The 19,676-nt window shown below is 41.7% G+C and overlaps 2 protein-coding genes across 5 annotated transcripts in view; both read right to left on the bottom strand.

The window, feature by feature from the left end:
* Positions 1-7,808: 7,808 nt before the first annotated feature.
* Positions 7,809-12,014, bottom strand: LOC106607495 (uncharacterized). 2 transcript variants are annotated; one of them, XM_014204494.3, is made up of 9 exons: positions 11,967-12,014; positions 11,625-11,721; positions 11,359-11,482; positions 11,046-11,203; positions 10,771-10,913; positions 10,289-10,469; positions 9,695-9,834; positions 8,849-9,011; positions 7,809-8,589 (listed from the first exon to the last, which is right to left on the bottom strand). In XM_014204494.3, the coding sequence occupies exons 1-9, from the start codon at positions 11,987-11,989 to the stop codon at positions 8,524-8,526; spliced, it is 1,095 nt and encodes a 364-aa protein (XP_014059969.1). In that variant the 5' UTR covers positions 11,990-12,014; the 3' UTR covers positions 7,809-8,523. The 2 variants fall into 2 exon arrangements, with proteins under 2 accessions (XP_014059969.1, XP_014059970.1); XM_014204495.3 differs by having other exon boundaries at positions 11,868-11,982.
* Positions 12,015-13,591: 1,577 nt separating this feature from the next.
* The window catches only part of LOC106607494 (insulin-like growth factor 2 mRNA-binding protein 1), a 57,381-nt gene continuing 51,296 nt past the window's right edge, over positions 13,592-19,676 (bottom strand). For all 3 annotated transcript variants that reach the window (XM_014204493.3, XM_014204492.3, XM_014204491.3), the window contains exon 15: positions 13,592-19,532. In XM_014204493.3, the coding sequence (XP_014059968.1) occupies positions 19,353-19,532 (180 nt within the window). In that variant the 3' untranslated portion in view covers positions 13,592-19,352. The remainder of the gene's footprint in view (positions 19,533-19,676) is intronic.

A 19,676-nucleotide genomic window follows, 5' to 3' on the forward strand; every position in this document is an offset into this window, starting at 1 on the left:
CTGTCCAGGAGTTGGCGGATGCTTTAGTCCAGGTCTGGGAGGAGATCCCTCAGGAGATCATGGATCAGCCTGTAGTGTGGTTTTCCACTTTAATTTGGAGTGTGACTCCAAATCCAGACCTCCATGTGTTGATGAATTGGATTTCCATTGATTATTTTTGTGTGATTTTGTTGTCAGCACATTCAACTATGTAAAGAAAAAAGTATTTAATAAGATTATTTCATTCATTCAGATCTAGGATGTGTTATTTTAGTGTTCCCTTTATTTTTTTGAGCAGTGTATAAACACCATATGACCACGCAGCCATCATACCGCTCAGGTAGGAGACGCGTTCTGTCTCCTAGAGATGAACGTGCTTTGGTGCGAAAAGTGCAAATCAATCCCAGAACAACAGCAAAGGACCTTGTGAAGATGCTGGAGGAAACAGGTACAAAAGTATCTATATCCACAGTAAAACAAGTCCTATATCGACATAACCTGAAAGGCCGCTCAACAAGGAAGAAGCCACTGCTCCAAAACCGCCAAATAAAAGCCGGACTACGGTTTGCAACTGGACATGGGGACAAAGATCGTAGTTTTTGGAGAAATGTCTTCTGGTCTGATGAAACAAAAATAGAACTGTTTGGCCATAATGACCATCATTATGTTTGGAGGAAAAAGGGGGAGGCTTGCAACCCGAAGAACACCATCCCAACCGTGAAGCAAGGGGGTGGCAGCATCATGTTGTGGGGGTGCTTTGCTGTAGGAGGGACTGGTGCACTTCACAAAATAGATGGCATCATGAGGATGGAAAATTATGTGGATATATTGAAGCAACATCTCAAGACATCAGTCAGGAAGTTAAAGCTTGGTCGCAAATTGGTCTTCCAAATGGACAATGACCCCAAGCATACTTCCAAAGTTGTGGGAAAATGGCTTAAGGACAGCAAAGTCAAGATATTGGAGTGGCCATCACAAAGCCCTGACATCAATCCTATAGAAAATGTGTAGGCATAACTGAAAAGGCGTGTGCGAGCAAGGAGGCCTACAAACCTGACTCAGTTACACCAGCTCTGTCAGGAGGAATGGGCCAAAATTCACCCAACTTATTGTGGGAAACTTGTGGAAGGCTACCTGAAACGTTTGACCCAAGTTAAACAATTTAAAGGCAATGCTACCAAATACTAATTGAGTGTATGTAAACTTATGACCCACTGGGAATGTGATGAAAGAAATAAAGCTGAAATAAATCATTCTCTCTACAATTATTCTGACATTTCACATTCTTAAAATAAAAGTGGTGGTCCTAACTGACCTAAGGCAGGGAATTTTTACTTTGATTAAATGTCAGGAATTGTGAAAAACTGAGTTTAAATGTATTTGGCTAAGGTGCATGTAAACTTCTGACTTCAACTGTACCTGAGTTTAATTTTGAGTCTCATAGCAAATGGTCTGACTACTTATGTAAATAAGGTGCGCACTAGATATCTGTATTTGCTTTGTCATTATTGGGTATTGTGTGTATAGATTGATGTTTTTGTTTATCCAATTTAGAATAAGGCTGTAACGTAACAAAATGTGGAAAAAGTCAAGTGGTCTGAATACTTTCCGAATGCACTATAACATAAACAACAAGTAATTGTCTGTGTAAAACTGCCCTTGAGAAAGCTAGGGAGCTCCCAGTCATTAGAAACAGGTATTACAGGGGACAAAAACAAAGTAGGACTGATGCTGTTTGATGAGACTACTGTATCACATTGAAGACAGAAAAACAAGATCCCTTTCACTTGTGTCCACAGTGGAGTGGAATCTGATCTATGAAGAGGATTATCAAACCACCCTATCCCTCAACTGCAAAGCGAGGAGAATGTAACCTAATAGCTGCAGAAGCTGCTGCCTCATGGATCAGAAGTGGATCAAACGGTCCGCATAACCAACTTTTCACAGCTCCGACATTGGCCCCGCCTGCTGCATCCCAGGGAGCAAATTGAAATGCAGCTGGTGAGGAGCAGTGTTGGAAAAAGTTCCCAATTGTCATACTTGAGTAAAAGTAAAGATACCTTAATAGAAAATGACTTAAATGTATAAATAATTTCTAATTCCTTATATTAAGCAAGGCAGACGGCACCCTTTTCTTGTTTTTTTTTAATTTACAGATAGCCAGGGGCTATCTTCAGCACAGACATCATTTACAAATTAAGCATTTGTGCTTAGTGAGTCCACCAGATCAGAGGCAGTAGTGATGACCAGGGATGTTCTCTTGATAAGTGTGTGAATTTAACCATTTTCCTGTCCTGCTAAGCATTCAAAATGTAACAAGTACTTTTGGGTGTCAGGGAAAATGTATAGAGCAAAAAGTACAATATTTGCATTAGGAATGTGGTGAAGAAAAGTTGACGGAAAAGATAAATAGTAAAGTACATCAAAAACGACTTAAGTATTTTTACACTACTTGTGAGGAGCGAAGCATGAAGCAGGGAGGGTAACTGTGATAGTATGAAAAGTGAGAAGGAGAGCAGGCTCTCAAGTGCCAAGTAGCTCCGACAAAGGGCCTGTCTTTTGAAGAATATGAGTGCAAGTTTTGTAAACAGCTTATATGTTAAGTTACAAAGGCAGGTGGAAAGAAATTGAACACATTGCTTGTGGAAGCCATTGAAGACCCATCTTAGACAGGCTCGATCTGTCAACCCATAGATTATCTATCCAGCCTACAGGGAGCAACATAATTCACAGAGGCCCAGACACAGGATCTATGCAGTGTACATAGTTACTACACTCTAGTGGTGAAATTCAGAAAAAAGACACAAAACAAGATATCTTACAGGGGTGCTGATGACTAAAAGAGCATAAACTTTGATAAAGAAATAAAAGATGCACTCTTCATCACATGGTTGATTTATTTTTACAATTATAGAGAGTAGAGTGCACCTTTTCTTTAAGTCTAAATATTAAGAAAAACAAATGAACAAAAGTTCACCGAAAATGTTTATTTATTTACATGCGAGTGGTAATATCGTTACAACAATACATAGACAAGACAACAGATATATCTAGAAGACAAAACAGAGCAACATTAGAAAGAGTCATGAGATATTTACTAGGGATGTGCAGCTCCCTAGTAAATTCGAGAGCCCATGTATCTAGATACACATCTAGATACATGGGCTCTGATATTTACATTTACATTTAAGTCATTTAGCAGACGCTCTTATCCAGAGCGACTTACAATAGTGCATCTAAATCTTTTAAGGGGGGGGGGTTAGAAGGATTACTTTATCCTATCCTAGGTATTCCTTAAAGAGGTGGGGTTTCAGGTGTCTCCGGAAGGTGGTGATTGACTCCGCTGTCCTGGCGTCGTGAGGGAGCATGTTCCACCATTGGGGTGCCAGAGCAGCGAACAGTTTTGACTGGGCTGAGCGGGAACTGTGCTTCCTCAGAGGTAGGGGGGCCAGCAGGCCAGAGGTGGATGAACGCAGTGCCCTTGTTTGGGTGTAGGGCCTGATCAGAGCCTGAAGGTATGGAGGTGCCGTTCCCTTCACAGCTCCGTAGGCAATCACCATGGTCTTGTAGCGGATGCGAGCTTCAACTGGAAGCCAGTGGAGAGAGCGGAGGAGCGGGTGACGTGAGAGAACTTGGGAAGGTTGAACACCAGACGGGCTGCGGCGTTCTGGATGAGTTGTAGGGGTTTAATGGCACAGGCAGGGAGCCCAGCCAACAGCGAGTTGCAGTAATCCAGACCGGAGATGACAAGTGCCTGGATTAGGACCTGCGCCGCTTCCTGTGTGAGGCAGGGTCGTACTCTGCGAATGTTGTAGAGCATGAACCTACAGGATCGGATACAGGAACGATATGTTTTGGTCATAAATGATTCGGATTGATTAGCAGTGGTTCCCAAATGTTTTAAAGTCCCGTACCCCTTCAAACATTCAACCTCCAGCTGTGTACCCCCTCTAGCACCAGGGTCAGCGCACTCTCAAATGTTGTTTTTTGCCATCATGGTAAGCCTGCCACACACACACTATACGATACATTTATTAAACATAAGAATGAGTGAGTTTTGTCACAACCCGGCTTGTGGGAAGTGACAAGAGCCAGGGCACAAATAATAATATAATAATCAATCATTTTGCTCTTTATTTAGCCATCTGACATATAAAACTTTATTTGCTCATCGAAAATTGAGAATAACCCACCACAGGTTAATGAGAAGGGTATGCTTGAAAGGATGCACATAACTCTGCAATGTTGGGTTGTATTGGAGAGTCTGTCGGTTAGGAGCACTCCGGTTAGGAGCACTCCCTTTAAGAGTGTGCTCCTAATCTCAGCTCGTTACCTGTATAAAAGACACCTGGGAGCCAGAAATCTTTCTGATTGAGAGGGGGTCAAATACTTATTTCCCTCATTAAAATGCAAATCATTTTATAACATTTTTGACATGTGTTTTTCTGGATTTTTTTGTTGTTATTCGTCTCTCACTGTTCAAATAAACCTACTATTAAAATTATAGACTGATCATTTCTTTGTAAGTGGGCAAACGTACAAAATCAGCAGGGAATCAAATACTTTTTTCCCTCACTGTAGAATGTTGAGGCGATGTCCTGGGCATGGGCAACTGCATGTCTTGTGGGCCCTGGGGTCATCCTTAGGACATTTTGTGCTGCCATCCTGCCCTGGTTGTTAAATGGAGACTAGGACCATATTATTTTGCTGTTGACAAAAATGTCTCTTTCAGCTTGGTGGATTTCTTCTTCATCTGAAGATGGTGCATCATGTTTTGGGTTGCATTCTTCCCCATCTTCTTCAGATAACACCTCTTCTAAATCATTGTTCTCTTGCTCATCCTGGACATCTGAAGAAAAAAAATCTGATCTACGACCTGTTGGGCACTGAAACGCGCACTCATGGCTTCAGCAAAGAGAGAAATATAATCTGCAGCACCTTTACAGCCTCTGACTGCATTCCCCATTAGTAAACAACGCTTTCAAGAAATGTTTATTTTGTCCGAAATTGTTTTTATTTTGTCTGTGAACTTGAGTCATGGGTGGGGTCATGGAGGGGAGATGCTGCACATGCACAAGAAAGTTTAAGTTTTGTCTGAGTTCAATAAGTGTAACAAATAATCTCAATTTCTCATTGTGTGTGTGTGTGTGTGTAAATGACTTTATAACTGCCGGGTCAAAAATGACCCTAAGACAATCTTTGTACCCTGGTGGTGAACAGCTTTCACGGAAATATGAACAAAGGCGATGTTTCACTTTTTCTAATGTTGTGGTCACTCTAGGAAAAGTCAAGTTGAAAAAATATCATTTAGGGGGTTCTCTGCTGTTGAACATAGTGGCGAGTCATTTTGACCCTTAAGACAACACAAGGGTTACCCATAGCCTCAATTGTGTCCCGCACATTGAATATAGTTGCGGATAGTCCCGGTAATCCTAGATTCAGATCATTCAGGCGAGAAAAAACATCACCCAGATAGGCCAGTCGTGTGAAACTCGTCATCATGCAAGCAGTCAGACAAGGGAAAATTATGGTCCATAAAGAAAACTTTAAGCTCGTCTCTCAATTTTAAAAAATGTGTCAATACCTTGCCCCTTGATAACCAGCGCACTTCTTCTGTATGTTGTAAAAGCGTTACATGGTCGCTGCCCATATCATTGCATAGTGCAGAAAACACACGAGTTCAGGGGCCTTGCTTTAACAAAGTTAACCATTTTCACTGTAGTGTCTAAAACTTCTTTCAAGCTGTCAGGCATTCCTTTGGCAGCAAGAGCCTCTCGATGGATGCTGCAGTGTACCCAAGTGTAGTCGGGAGCAACTGCTTGCACACACGTTACCATTCCACTATGTCTCCCTGTCATGGCTTTTGCGCCATCAGTACAGATACCAACACATATTGACCACCAAAGTCCATTTGATGTCACAAAGCTGTCCAGTACTTTAAAAATATCCTCTCCTGTTGTCCTGGTTTCCAGAAGAGGATGTCTTCCTTAATTGACCCCCCATAAACATAGTGAACATATACCAGGAGCTGTGCCAGGCCCGCCACGTCTGTCGACTCGTCCAGCATATAATTCACTGGCTAGTATGCAAAGCAGAAATTGTTTCAAAACATCTCCTGCCATGTCACTGATGCATCGCGAAACAGTGTTTGATGAAGGCATTATCTGTATAGTTTTTTTTTTTTTTTACCTTTTCCCCCAGCATTGTCCCAGCCATATCCGCGGCAGCAGGAAGAATTAAGTCCTCCACAATAGTATGGGACTTGCCTGTCCTAGTCACTCGGTAGCTCACCATATAAGACACTTCTAGCCCCTTATTATTAGTGGTATCTGTTGCTTTTATACATGTCTTACTACTCGAAAGATGTCTTAATTCTCGCTCAAAAAACTCCCGTGGCTGATTTTTCAAATTGGCATGTTTTGTTTCTAAATGTCAACAGTGAAGGTTTCATAGAGTAGTGAGATAGTACTTTTGCACACATAACACACTGTGGTTGAGGAAAGCACTACTCCAAATATAAGTGAACCGCAAATCAATGTAGTTCTCATCATATTTGCGGCTCTTCGATGGTCCAACGTCCCTGTCTGTTGTTCGGTGCTTTCCCGGGTAAGGGGGCAGTAGCTCTTCGGCTGCATCAGATTCACAACTGTCAGTGTCCATGCTAGCTAGGCTAACAACAAATGTAGAATTACTGATGCTAGCATTGGATGTGCTCGTGGAAGCAGAACAACCTGTGTCATCGACAGGTGCAGGTGTAGTACTGCTGGTAGTAGCAGTACTAGTAGCAGTACTACCAGTAGAGCTGATATGTGTCTATGGACGCGGGCCTTACTACTTTAACCATTTATCAATATTCGAGCAAACGGAATGAGCAGCAGCTATGTTAAGCTACATACGGCCCGTTACTGGAATTCCCGCGAGAGAGTAACGGTTAATGTGATTGGATGTTAATTATTTGACTAGGCTACCTGTATTTGACATTGTGTGTTGTTATTTCGCTGAATACTAGACGGTTTAATTTTATTTTTGGCAGTGAAACGAGGCTACTCGGGTGAGAAAAACCTCACCCAAATGTATAGCCCCGTTGGAAAATATAAATTGACTTTGAAAATGTGAAGAATTTAATTTAAATATGTGTGTGTGTATATATATATATATTATTTTTTTTTTTTTTTAAATGTGAATCACATTTTTATTTGGCGAACCCCCAATGGCTTTGTGCCTACCCCAGTTTGGGAATACCTGGATTAGGGAAATTAATTGATGGGATTGAGTTCTATCCAGTATTTATTTCTTGTTGTATAAACACATGAAATTTTCCATTTTAAAGTCATATCTGATAATGATTGGAGTGCAGGAGCTGGGCCTCTGAGCTGAGATTACTTCTATAAACTGAGAGGCCCTCTGTTAGTGTCTGTGTGTCAATGGTATAGGCACATGAGCTGAGCCATAGAGCAGACATCTACCAACCCACTATCATCAGATTAGGGGTGAGGGAAATGTATGTTTTGTCCCCCCCCCCACTTTACATTTTTTTTTTTTTTAATCTGCAATCACCATTACCCACTCATTAACTTGTCATTTCGCCAGATAAAATATGTTGAGCTTGTACTATGTCAATAATTATCTTTACAAATTAGCATGGCATTTAATATAATGGCAATTATTATATCATGCAGCGTTGGATTTTACCCTTCTCAAAAGCAAATGGTTTAGACCATTTTTAATGTTCTGGAGCGCTTATCCTGCTCTGACCAGTGAATGTGACCATGCGCATCCTTTATGAAATGACCCTGTTCATGTATAAATGACCAAATACACTGATTGGGTAGTTTTTCTTTAAACAAACTATTTATTATGGGGACCTGAACAATCTACATAAAATCGGAACGATTGAAAACCCCAAATCAGCAGGTCGATGCGAGTTGTGTCCAATCCGGTAGACTACGCAACCCCAGTAAAAATAAATAAATTCTACAGCGCATTTGGTAACAATGACCCAGCAAATTACAATGGTTGTCACTCAACTAATAGACCCTATGATATGACATTGAGAAAGCCATTTTCAAAGCCTCTGAACGCTGAAGGTGCTGCGCTGATGTATGAACAGCCTATTAAGAACATATATAGGCCTACTTCTAGTCGGCGCAAGCAGCTGTGTCTACCTGCACTGTGTTCACAGTTGTTATCTGACAGTCATATGCAGTTACACGCATAAAAGTTCAATAGCCTACTGAACTGAAGGAGAGGACGCATCAACTCAGTCACAACACATAAGAGGTATTTCTGGAATAAAACAATGAGCGAAAAACATTAGTGAACTGGCGATTAATGTTTGAAATTGGTTTTCTGACCGATGCATGCTAAATTTGGATTGGTTTGGGGTTCTGCAGAACCATGCACTAGTATCTTAAACATTTGAACCAGGATCAATGCATATTGAATTGTTACATTCCTAATATTTACATATTAGAAGTAAGGGCGCCCTTTGGTGACCATGGGGAGAGACAGCCACTTCCTCTGTGTCAACTAGAGAGAGGATGGTCAGATGTACGGACTGGAGGAGAGGAACTCCAGCCACTCTGTCAGAGAGGGAGTCTTCTGGGGAGGCTGCAAATTCAAACATACATGTCTCACATTGTAAAGGAACAGAATGTACAAATCAACATCACTTACATGGTTGTTCGTAGCTGTGGATTAAACAATAAATTTTGTTTTTTTTAAGACCCCAGAGGGTTAATAATTTCAAGAACTAAATAATTCATGTTTAAGGGTAGATAATAACTTGAAGAACAAGGGCAGTGCTCTATCTTTTCTAAAAAAAGTTTTTCCTAATACATCAATAAACAGGTAATGGCGAATGTTTTACCTGTAGGACAGCGTTGTCGACCAGTTCTCCGTCCCTGCGTACAGAGATGAGTGTAGCTGTGCCTCTGGAAGGGTAGCCCTCCTCCACCCCCAGGTTGCACACCCTAGAGCCAGTCTTCAGGAACACTAGCAGTCTCTGGCCTGGACGCCAGTCTATAGCAAACCTACACACAGGAGAAATTGTCACCATGTCAAAAACAGGTGTTTAAGAACGCAAGCAGATTGGATGTTAGAAAACTTCATGTGCCATTGTGCTTGAAATATGAAAATGGTCCACAGATATGAATAACCTCTCACACAGTGTAATTCTTGCTTAGAAGTGTTGGAGTATAAGCAACGTTATGAACATAAACAGTGTTCTCGTGTGATTGAGAATGCATGGGAAAGGAACTCAATATTTGCTGACAACTTCTACTCACCTTCAGTAGAACTGAGTAGTTCAGAAGTAATATTGTGAAGATATTCTATCAGGGATCATTAAAAACATTGTCTTTGATGGGTTCGCAGCTGAGCTAGTTACGGTTGTTGAGTGCTACTCCGCATGTTTTCGTTTGCAGAAATCTCTGTTGATCTGTGTGTGGATCTGATACAACTGTATACAACTGTTTTACATTCGTTTTTTGTAAGTGTGTGTGTGTGTCTCAATGATCCCTCTCCAAAAGAGAGGCAGTGGGATATAGTCAGACGGCTGTTTTTAATGCTTCAGATCATCTGGTAAAGCAATTCAAACAGTTAAAGGATTCAGTCTCAGAAAGAAACATCATGCCACTTCATCATTGAAGATCAAGGGTCTCACTTCTATCATAACTGACTGATCTTTGTAGGCACTGTGTGTGTGTGTGTATACCTGGAGTGCAGGGCCTGGATCTCAGCCAGCATCTCTCCCTGGCTGATGTAGCACTGCATTATCTCCAGCAGGGCAGCACTGAGGTGAGAAAGGCGACCCTTCATGGACTCCTCTAACAGCCCTGTAGTACCCTGATACACCTTGAGAGGGGGATGGGGGACAAAGTGGGGGTTGTGACTAATGGCGTCAAAATGTTGTTCTTTTCTCAATAGATGCCAAAACCGGAGAAATATTGTATAGATATCTTACTTGGCTAAATCTAACAATGATCCCCATCTAGGAGACCGGGCCAGGAAAGTGGCTCAGATGGAGCTAAAGAGAAGAGTTGTAGGAACTAGGATGGAACCGGACCAGGGGAAGGAGCTATGGAAAAGAGGTGTAGGGACCGGAAACTGAACTAGGAGTGTATTCATTAGTCACTCACTGTAGCAAAACGTTTTACAACGAAAACCGATTACTCTAAGCGGAAAACTTTTTGCAACAAAAACGAGAGTTTCTATTGGACAAATTCAGGAAGGTCCCTCCACATTTTGTTTGCTAGCGTTTGGTTCATAGTGAATACCACCCAGGTGGGAAGTCAGCTGCGTTGTTTACCTGAAGGTGGAAGTGGTCATCAGGGCTCCAAGTGACAGTCAGTCTGAGAGGCTCCAGCTGGCCAGAGAAGGAGGAGGATCCACAGGAGGGGGGCCTCAGTTCCACACACAGCTCCGAGGACCCCACCGACAACAGCCTACACTGCATCACCCCTTGTGTCTCCTCCACATAGCCCTGCAGGCTGGGGAAGGGAGACAACAGGGGACAGAGGTGAGTATGGATTGGAGCAGGGCAGTCAGGTGCCCACACTCATTTGGAATTACCAAGGGGCTAGGTTTGGGGTTCTGGGTTGATTTTAGACGTGGCAAATTTTCATCTCTCACATTCATTATGAAATGATAAATTGAATGAGAGTTCTAATACCTGAGTGTACAACATGGAAGTGTGGAGTCTCAAGACTCAAGTCAGGGAAAATTAGAGTAGAAATAGGACACGTCTCTGCAAGGATGTATGATTGGTGGATAGAGCTGCTTGTCACTCACACGTCTCTCAGGTGCTGCCAGTCAGCTGAGCGGTCCAGTGTGGCATCTGTCTCCGCCCTCAGCTGGGCCAGCTGCCCCTCACACACACGCAAGGCATTGTGGGCCGTCTTGAGGGACTCCCCCATCTGCAGGCTGAGATCTTTCTATGGGAGAGATGTGGAAAGACATTACACATCCAAAACATGGCACAGGACTAATACAAAGTAACCATAGTCACCATACAGACTAAAGTGTGTGTGTCCGTGAGTGTGCATCATGAGTGTGTGTGTGTATACCTTCTTCTCTAGTGCTATGACCAGGTTTGTCAGTCTGTCCCGTTTGTGGTGCAGTTTGTCCATCCTGTCCTGTAAGGTGCTAATAAGTGTCTCCACCTCCTGGACTCCCTCTTTATATTCACTCTTCAGGACCTTCCAGCGCCTGTGAGCCTCGTTGCCTGAACACAGCAGACCAGTCATTTACAAAAGTACTACACTGGGGTAGACCTGACCCCTCCGATTACTATTACATGGTACTCAGAGGCCATGGAAGTAAGGATATCTTGAGTGGCATGATTGCTGATTGTGTGTTGGGTGTGTCTCTGTGTGTTACCGGGGTTTGGGGAGCAGGGTTCATTAAACAGCTGGTCAGTTGACTCCAGTCTCTCCAGAAGCTGCATCATGTCATCCAGCACAAACAACTGTCTGCACAAAATCTTCTGTTTGCTACGACTCTCCTGAACAACAACACAGATAGTACTTATAAAACGTAATTAATGCAATGCATATATTTTCTTTGACCATCTCCAACATTTTGACGAGTTGTTTGGACAAGCATTTCAAAGTGTCTAAAGTAGGTGAGGTTGTTAACCTACTCACGGTTAGGTAGGGCACCATCAACTCTGCTTCCCCACCCTCCTGATGCTCTGCCCCATCGTACAATTCCAAATGTAGATGGTCGCATCTTTCAAGCAACCTGGAAACGATGGTTCAGAGTCAAACTCCGAATTGTTATCTAACTAGCAGCTAGCTAGCTTGCTTGTCTAGCCACTCACATCATCTTGACAGTTATTTTTAGGGATTTATAATTAACTAACGTTAGGCTATTATAGGAAGCCTTACCTCGATTCATAATTTAACGAAAGGCACGATATTATGGAATAGGGTTGAAATACATTGCATAAGAGTATTCCATTTGATAAAAATGTTTGGGCGACTTACGCTTGAACAGCCTCAGTAGCCATTTTGGTTTTCAAAATTGAGCGGCCGCCGTACAACGTGGAATGTGATTGGATAGATTATTGTCCAATTAGATTGAAAGTGCGTGATGGAAAAGGGAGTGGCTTCTCTCATAGCCATAAAAGGCAACATTTATAAGGAAATCTATGTAAAAGCCTAGAAATGGTCTGCTTTTTCCAAATGTATTTATTAGCAGCACAGGCTCCTGACTACCGAACTCAACAGTACTTTACACATAAATACACACCACAGTGTTGCTCTTAAACAGGTATAATTAGTGATTTTTCAATCAGGAAACTACCAAGCTAGCACATTTGGTTCCTTGCAAGTTGTGGGAATGTACGTTTTTGGTTTCACATTGGTTCTGGGAACGTTTCCTGACCGGTAAAATTGAAAGGTTTTACATGTTATGAGAATGGAAGTGAAAAATGTAGCTTGTTCTGAGAACGTTCATTTTTAGGTTGCAATCGGGTTCTGACAATGTTTTACATGGTTCCCTGAAGGTTTTCCTGGGAGGTTTTCTTAACGTTCTGAGAGTGGAAATGATAGGTTATTTGGAGGTTTTAGAATAATTTCCTTAACTTTCATGGAAAGTGTTAATAAAACTTTTGAATAACACTGCTAGCTTAGTTTGGGTTAACTGTTTTGAACTCCAAGCACAAATAGGACACATGGAAATTATTTTGCTTAGGCATTAATCATGCAAAAATTGTAATTTTCAGTGATGCTCAAACCTATGATCTTCTGTTCTCTATCCATGGAATTAGTCCACAGCGTCACCAGGATGGAGCCAGCAAGCTATGTGTATTATAACAGACACCATTTCAAAGGAAACAATCATTCATTAAGATCAGGTGTCACCAATTAGTGTGCTCGGCCAACACACGTAAACACACTTAATAAGACAGAGGATCAAGAGAGTTTTGTTGGAGCTGAGAACGGAATGTATATGTTTTTAAATTACATTCTTAGAACGTCATTTGAACTTTATTAATCTTTTCTTGTGGTTTTTATGGAAAGTGTTCTTAATGTTCTGAGAATATTCATTTCAAATAGAACCATGAGGAAAAAGTTGAAATTCCCACTTAAGAAACATATGGTTCTCAGAATGTTATGTGCTAGCCGGGTATTTTGTGCCCAGAAAGTTGTGGGAAGGCTGTATGCAAAATAACCATAGAACAACCATGCTCTCACCAAGCTCTAGGAAACGTATGGTTCTCAAAACGTTATGTGCGACCTGGGTATTTTTTAATAAGAGGGGGGTACTGCTAAATTCATAGACTGTAAAAAAATAAAAATAATTATAGGACATTGACCTAGCCATGTGTGTACCCATGATACAATTATTCTGTGTGTCAGAGGAAACAGAGGAAAATGCAGATATAGTCATAGAGTTCCTAGACTCTTAATTGATATCTTTGATCGAGGTATCTGATGTGACATGATAAATAGTGTTCCACTCATGGAAATATAATAAATTATTCTAGTTCAGTTCTGTGGTTAAATTGTAGTTTTTCTGTAAAGACCACAGTGGGTGAAGAAGGTGCTGGTGGAGGCACTGTATAGAGTAAAAAGACAACACAGAAAACACACAAGACAGAAGCAGGTTCCGTTTTTCTCGTCTTTTAATAACACATTCATATCTATGCTCTGTTTTGTTTACAAGGAGTTTAAAACAAGTCTTGATGAGAACTAAAGAAATCAGGCAGGCAGAAGTTGAAAGGCCAAGTCCCCAGAGGTGGAGGAGGGCTGGCAGCAGAGAAGAGCTAGATAGATGGGCCTCTCTCTCTTCATGTCCTCCTCCTCCAGCTCCTCTGGAGACTGACCAGCTAAACAGGTCCTTTCTTTTCAAATGAATCATTAAAAATTAAAATAAACAATTTAATCGTTTAGACATCATGCTGCTCTGAAAGGATTCACTGAGTGTTATTATGTTGCAGTTCACAGAGAGAGAATCCTAATGCATCCAAACACAAGAAATACAATCCTATGTCATTTGAAAAAGCAATCAGAAAATAAATCAAACAAAAAAAGATGAAGAATTTTGAGGCTAAAAACATAAGTCTGATGAAGAACAAAAATGCAATTGGATAATTAAATGTTGTTTATCTTGTTTTTTGAGAAAAAAATACTTAAGTTTATCTCTCCCCTTGAATTTTTCCATTTCATAATCCTTTCAAAACAACTTCTAACAACAGAGAAAACAAAATCATCTTTGGAAGAAGTTAAAGTTTTTCTTTCTCTTTAATAGACTATGAACTGCAGTATTTGGAGATGCCGCTACCCAGTTATTTATTCATTTACTTACTTTTTATTTGAGCATTTTCAAATGTTAAACTTTTTGTTTCCTTTTTTAATTTGACCTTTTACCTATTTTTTCCGAAGAGGTAGATCATATTTTTTTACAGGGTTACAGGTATCGTGCCCTTTGATTCAGGAAGTGAAGACAAAGGGAGAGATGGTGGAAGAGGGGCAGAGCTAGAGGAGGACTGTGGGAGGAGGAGGGTGGGACACTGGGTCTCAGGACCCCAAGGTGAGGGCCTATGGGGGAGCTGGTTATCCGAAGGGGTCACGGAGAAATGTGGAACAGGCACAGAGTGTGGTGTATCTACTGAGGGATAGAAGCAATTTCAGGGGCCTCGGGTTCTCATTCAAGAGAGACCGAACAACCCTGCTCCACCAAAAGAGCCACAAAGGGTTTAGTTTCCCATGTATTCACTTTGTTCCAATCCTCAGTGCCCCCTTATCACTCAAACCAACATGTCCCAGGCTTACTAGAGGATGTCCATAATAGACCCAGTCACTCCCCACACATAGTCCTCCCCCTCCCTGCTCCTGCACCCCACTTCACCCTCTGTATTTATTTGTATTTTTACAGTCCCAACTCTAAGCCGGAGAGGTAAATGAAAATAAAAAAATAAATTAAAGTGAGTGAAAGAAAATACTGTAACATGCACTGTTTGCTCTTGTCTGGTTGATAAAAACAATCTTATGGCTAAGTCTTGAGGTAGCGTTCCCAGTTATGTGTGAGGTTTGTTTCATCTTTGTAGCACCCATCTATGATGTTTCGTTTAAGTGAAGACCAGAGTCTACCAATGAGGAAAAAACCATTGTGGTGTGCATCTTTGTTTCAATAATCATAGCCGTCATTGAATCTGTCATCAATATGCGAAGCTACAAGCTTTGATGGGAAGTTTCAAAAGAGTTTTGTCATCTTGTTGTGGCTTTGTTTTGTAAGTGGATAAACAACAGTCCACATGCCAAATGTTGACCATGAATATAGCTTGTCAACATATCACTCAAATTGCATAAAAAAGGACTTCAGTTCAGACATGAGAGAAATTTTGTTTGTGGACACAATAGTGAGCCATTCGCTTTGCCACAGACAACGAGCATGGATTTCATGTTATAGTGCTTCAAAGTGTGAGGCCTGAAGAGTAAGCCACTCAGTGAACAGACCAGGTGTCATCCATTACAGATAGAACCAAATTCTTATTCTTTCTCTTTTTGAGTATAAAAACTTGTGTTTGGCACAGTTATTACTTACATCATGTAATGCGTTACATGTTAGCATTTTGTATTTATTTAGTAGCTGTTTAAGAGATCTGTGCATTAAAAAATATGATCAGAAAAAAATGTAATCAGCAATTTTTCCAAACTAAAGCAACGGAAACAAATTGAAAAAAGTATATGTAATAAAACTAGAAACATCTGAACAGAAGTGAGAAAACGAACACAATCGAGGCCAGCGTAAGAGAGGGTGGAGGACTCCGTAGTTCCCCTCAACTCCCCAAAATGAAACGATTTTTTAAAAAGGTCCTCCTAGTCCTGTGAAGTACAGAAAAGTACAAATAAAATCCTGGTAGTAAGAGAGTGTGAGTAGAAGGATCTTAAACCAGGGTGGTGAGATAGTGAAAGAAGACTAGAGGGGAGGAGGTTACGTGTGTGATGTTAAGTCTACTTTGACTGGACTATATGGTATACAGTTGCATTTCCAGTGACCTAACATAAATAGGCAATTCTTGTACGTCAAACAAGGGTACGCTATTTGTATGTCAGTCTCTGACATAGTAGATAATAGTCCCTCCCCCGCTTTCCACAAAAGATTGGCCCATCTCCTGTCACTCTTCTACGCCTCCGTTACTAAATTGCATCAAGTTTTAAAAAGCCCTGGAGGTTCTCTGTCATTTCAATATTTAGTTGTTTACATTATTCAATTAGTGTAACAGTATTTAACCAGATGTCATGTCCAAATAAAGCTTGCTGTATACAAAAAAAAAAATATACAAAAAAAATGGCTGCAGTCTGAATAATCCAAAATAGTGTGTCTTGGTGTTTGTGAACAGAGCTCTATGGGTCGGAAAGAGACTGAAACTTCTGAGGAGCATTTGTACCCCACATGACATGGAGTCATATGCTCGTTGCCAAGGAGACCTCTAAACATGTGAAGTCAGCTCTTGCCATGGCAAAACAAGAAGTTGCCGTCTCTTGAAAAAAAAATGGAAGCATAAACAGTAGAATAGACTTTCACCTGTCGATGGTAAGAAAGTATGTTTCAAAGCCGCTGGCCCGTCTACTGGATGTGGTTAGTGAGTAGCTCAGGCTATGGAAATGATGCTATCTGGCAGTGTCAATCAGTGACCTGGAACTTTTTACTCTTCGGCTTTTCCATCATTTCTTCATCATTTTTCCCCCATAGTTATTTCAAAAAATACAAAAGTCTGGTGATCGGTTTCCTTTTACATCTTATGAACAGGTTGAATCTATTTATTTTATGCATTTCTTTCAACTTCCTTGTTTTTTGCTCCCATTTTTAAAAGGTTTTTGAACACCCCTCTGTTTGTTGAAAGACAAACGAGTCCATAGGTTCTCTTTCTACTTTTTTCTGCTTTTTTTACACCCCACCACTTCCCCCACAAAAAAATTTAACACTTAAAACCAATAAACAAAAAAAAACACTAACACCCAAACCCACACACGATCACATTCACAGATCAAGATCATGAGAAATGGGGAGGGCTGAGGCTTATTGGTCAGTGCACAGAGCTAATAAATATTCACATTCAGTGTTTTCAGAGTAAGGGGACAGATTGAACGCCCTTCAGTCTTACATCAACATTTCTCTGGCACAGCACTAAAGATGGACTGCAACATGTAAGTAAACATTCTGCGCATTAAGCTGATGTCATCATGAAACAGACAAGAGGGCCTCGGATACACAGTGGTCATAGTCATATCATGGGAATTCTGCCTCAAAAACCTGTCCTGTCATGCTGTCAGTATTCTAGTTCAGCAGTATAACAAATTATAGCTTGTATGACAAACATATATAATCATAAATAACCTTTTGACCATGTCAAAAACATAATTACCGGGACCTGATCATAACCCACACCCATGGTCTGGTATGGACCAAAATGTGCCCAGAGACCCTCTTGACTAACAGCGCCATTCCCCATTGGCCAATACTCTGATTTTAAAGACCGAATGCTCCAATCATACTTCAGAAGAGCCAGAGGCTGCCCCCAAAGCAGGCATGACAACACATGACATGGTCCTATATCACCTGGCCATTGTTGGCTGATTTCACTTTTTCTTCTGGGGCATCACCTCTGGGTCATTCTGATTTTCAAAATAAAAGTCACACAAAAAAAAACAGAAAAAAATAACCAAAGCAACAAGACAAAACCTAAAAAAAGTATTTTTCTTTCCTTAAAAAAATAAAAAATATTCAGGACTATCAGCTTTATATAAAACACCAGCAAGCAAAAAAAAGAAGTTAGGAATACTGAGGTAACAATACCCTGAGGTAGGTTTTTATTTTTTATTTCATTTTATCTAATCTTTTCTAGTAACGGTGAGAGCGCCCCATGCTTCTACCCCTCCTTCATTAGGTGGGGTCTGGAAGCGTCACCAGCAGGCCTTCAGCGGAGGGGAGAGAGAGCGAGAAGAAGCCATTCCCCACTAACTGTTATTACCTTTCCATCTAGAGGAAAGGACTGTGGATCAACTCACCTGACCCATGCAGTCGTGGTCCTCAAAGACCACTGTGTGTACTGTTTTTGATTCCATCTGGTCTCCTAACTCGTTTGTGACCACAGTAAGTATGGGTTCAATCCTGCTTGGTATCAAATTAACCAATGGATTTAGTTTTTAATGTTTTCGTAGATCCAATAAAACAAAATCCAGAACACACAGGGGATTCCAAAGAACCAGTTTTGGTCTAAATTGGGTCTGAGCATGAAAAAGGCAATGAGCAAAATCAAATAAGACCTCTTGTCTGTCAGTCATTGCAGGACTGCTACATATCTGGCTCAACTGTCCACAGTATTTCTCCTTGCCCTCAATTCATTCTCCCGAGGGACCGGGTTAACTCACATATCATATATATATAATATATATAAAATATGCCGTTTAGGCGTGGGCCGCTCGCCAGCGAGCATGGCTAGCTAGTTAACGGTTGTTCTCGTCCGCGTCTCGGAGCTAAGCCTCTGCAATAGAACTGCAGGACTAGCCGCGGCCTCCACGCACTTACTGATCTCTCACTGCTCTGACCACCAGACGCCTATCGGGACCTCAGGAACAAACAGTGCCTCGGAAACGAGGCAGACCTGAGTCTCGAGGCGACCCCAAAAGGCAAGGCGATCGAGGGCAGCATTTCATTACATTTCATGAAGATTCTATTTACAACCTCATATTTTATTTTTTTCTTTGTAGTTTTCTACGAAGGAGTCAAAGAGCAGTGTTAACAACTGCGGCCCCTCTGCTGAACTTTCATTGGCTGACGAACGGTCACCTAATCCATGACCCCGCCCCCACTGCAATGGCTTCCCGGCCCCCTCTCCCGGCTCCCGATCACTGCATTCTATTAATAATACCTCTGAATAAACATTTCTATACATATATCTTTATCTTAAAAAAAAACACCCTTAAAATATCGGACTGGCTGGAGATGGTTAACAGCTCAGTGTGGGTTTAGTATCAAGTAGGCTGGCCCATCCAAGTGTGATCAGGGAGAGTAGTCACTCTCCATATGAGGAGAACCAAATGCCCCCCATTGGTGTGAGAGAGACCCTCTCTGAAACACAAAAGGAGGCCTCTACCTGCCACATCCTCCAAACAACTCACCATTCCTAGTCAGTCGCTCTGGCCTGGCATCTGGTCTCTGTTTCTCTAAGTTTACTTTTCCTCTCTTTTTATCCTCTCTAAACTTTGTCATCTCTCAGGCGTTTCCTCTCTCTGACTCAGTTTGACTCGCATCTCTCCCTGTCTATCGCTGGGTCCGTGTGTCGCTCTCTTTTATCCGTCTGTTCATCTATCCTCCATCCGTTTTTCTGTCTGTCCGTCCGGTAAGGTCCCTCTGCCCCGTCACTTTCTCTGAGGCCGGGGCTCCTGTGCCAGTCCCTGGGAGGGCCCCATCTCAGACAAGACCTGGCTGGGGTGTGGCCCCTGGCGCTCCCCCTGGCGCTCCCCCTGGCGCTCCCCCATGCCTCCCTTCTGCTGCTGCCTGACCTGTGTAAGAATGTCCCTGATCTTCCTTTGGGCCAACTGCAAGAGAGACAACAACATATGAGTGAGCAAGTGAGGAGACGGAAGAGTACTGGAGAAACTGTTGATGGAAATGATGAGGAGAGGTTGGGGCCTCTTCAAATCTTGGTAGGTTCTATATCCAACTTCTATAGGCAGCTTGTG

The sequence above is a fragment of the Salmo salar genome, chromosome 06 (assembly GCF_965601325.2).
Source record: "Salmo salar chromosome 06, fSalSal1, whole genome shotgun sequence".
NCBI lineage: Eukaryota > Metazoa > Chordata > Actinopteri > Salmoniformes > Salmonidae > Salmo > Salmo salar.

Excerpts from the sequence above, each read along its gene's own strand:
- LOC106607495 (XM_014204494.3), bottom strand. The coding sequence starts at position 11,989 with ATGGCTACTGAGGCTGTTCAAGC. Across the intron at positions 9,835-10,288 it reads ATGACCACTTCCACCTTCAG|GTGTATCAGGGTACTACAGG; the intron begins GTAAACAACGCA and ends CCCCCTCTCAAG. Across the intron at positions 8,590-8,848 it reads TCGACAACGCTGTCCTACAG|CCTCCCCAGAAGACTCCCTC; the intron begins GTAAAACATTCG and ends TTGAATTTGCAG.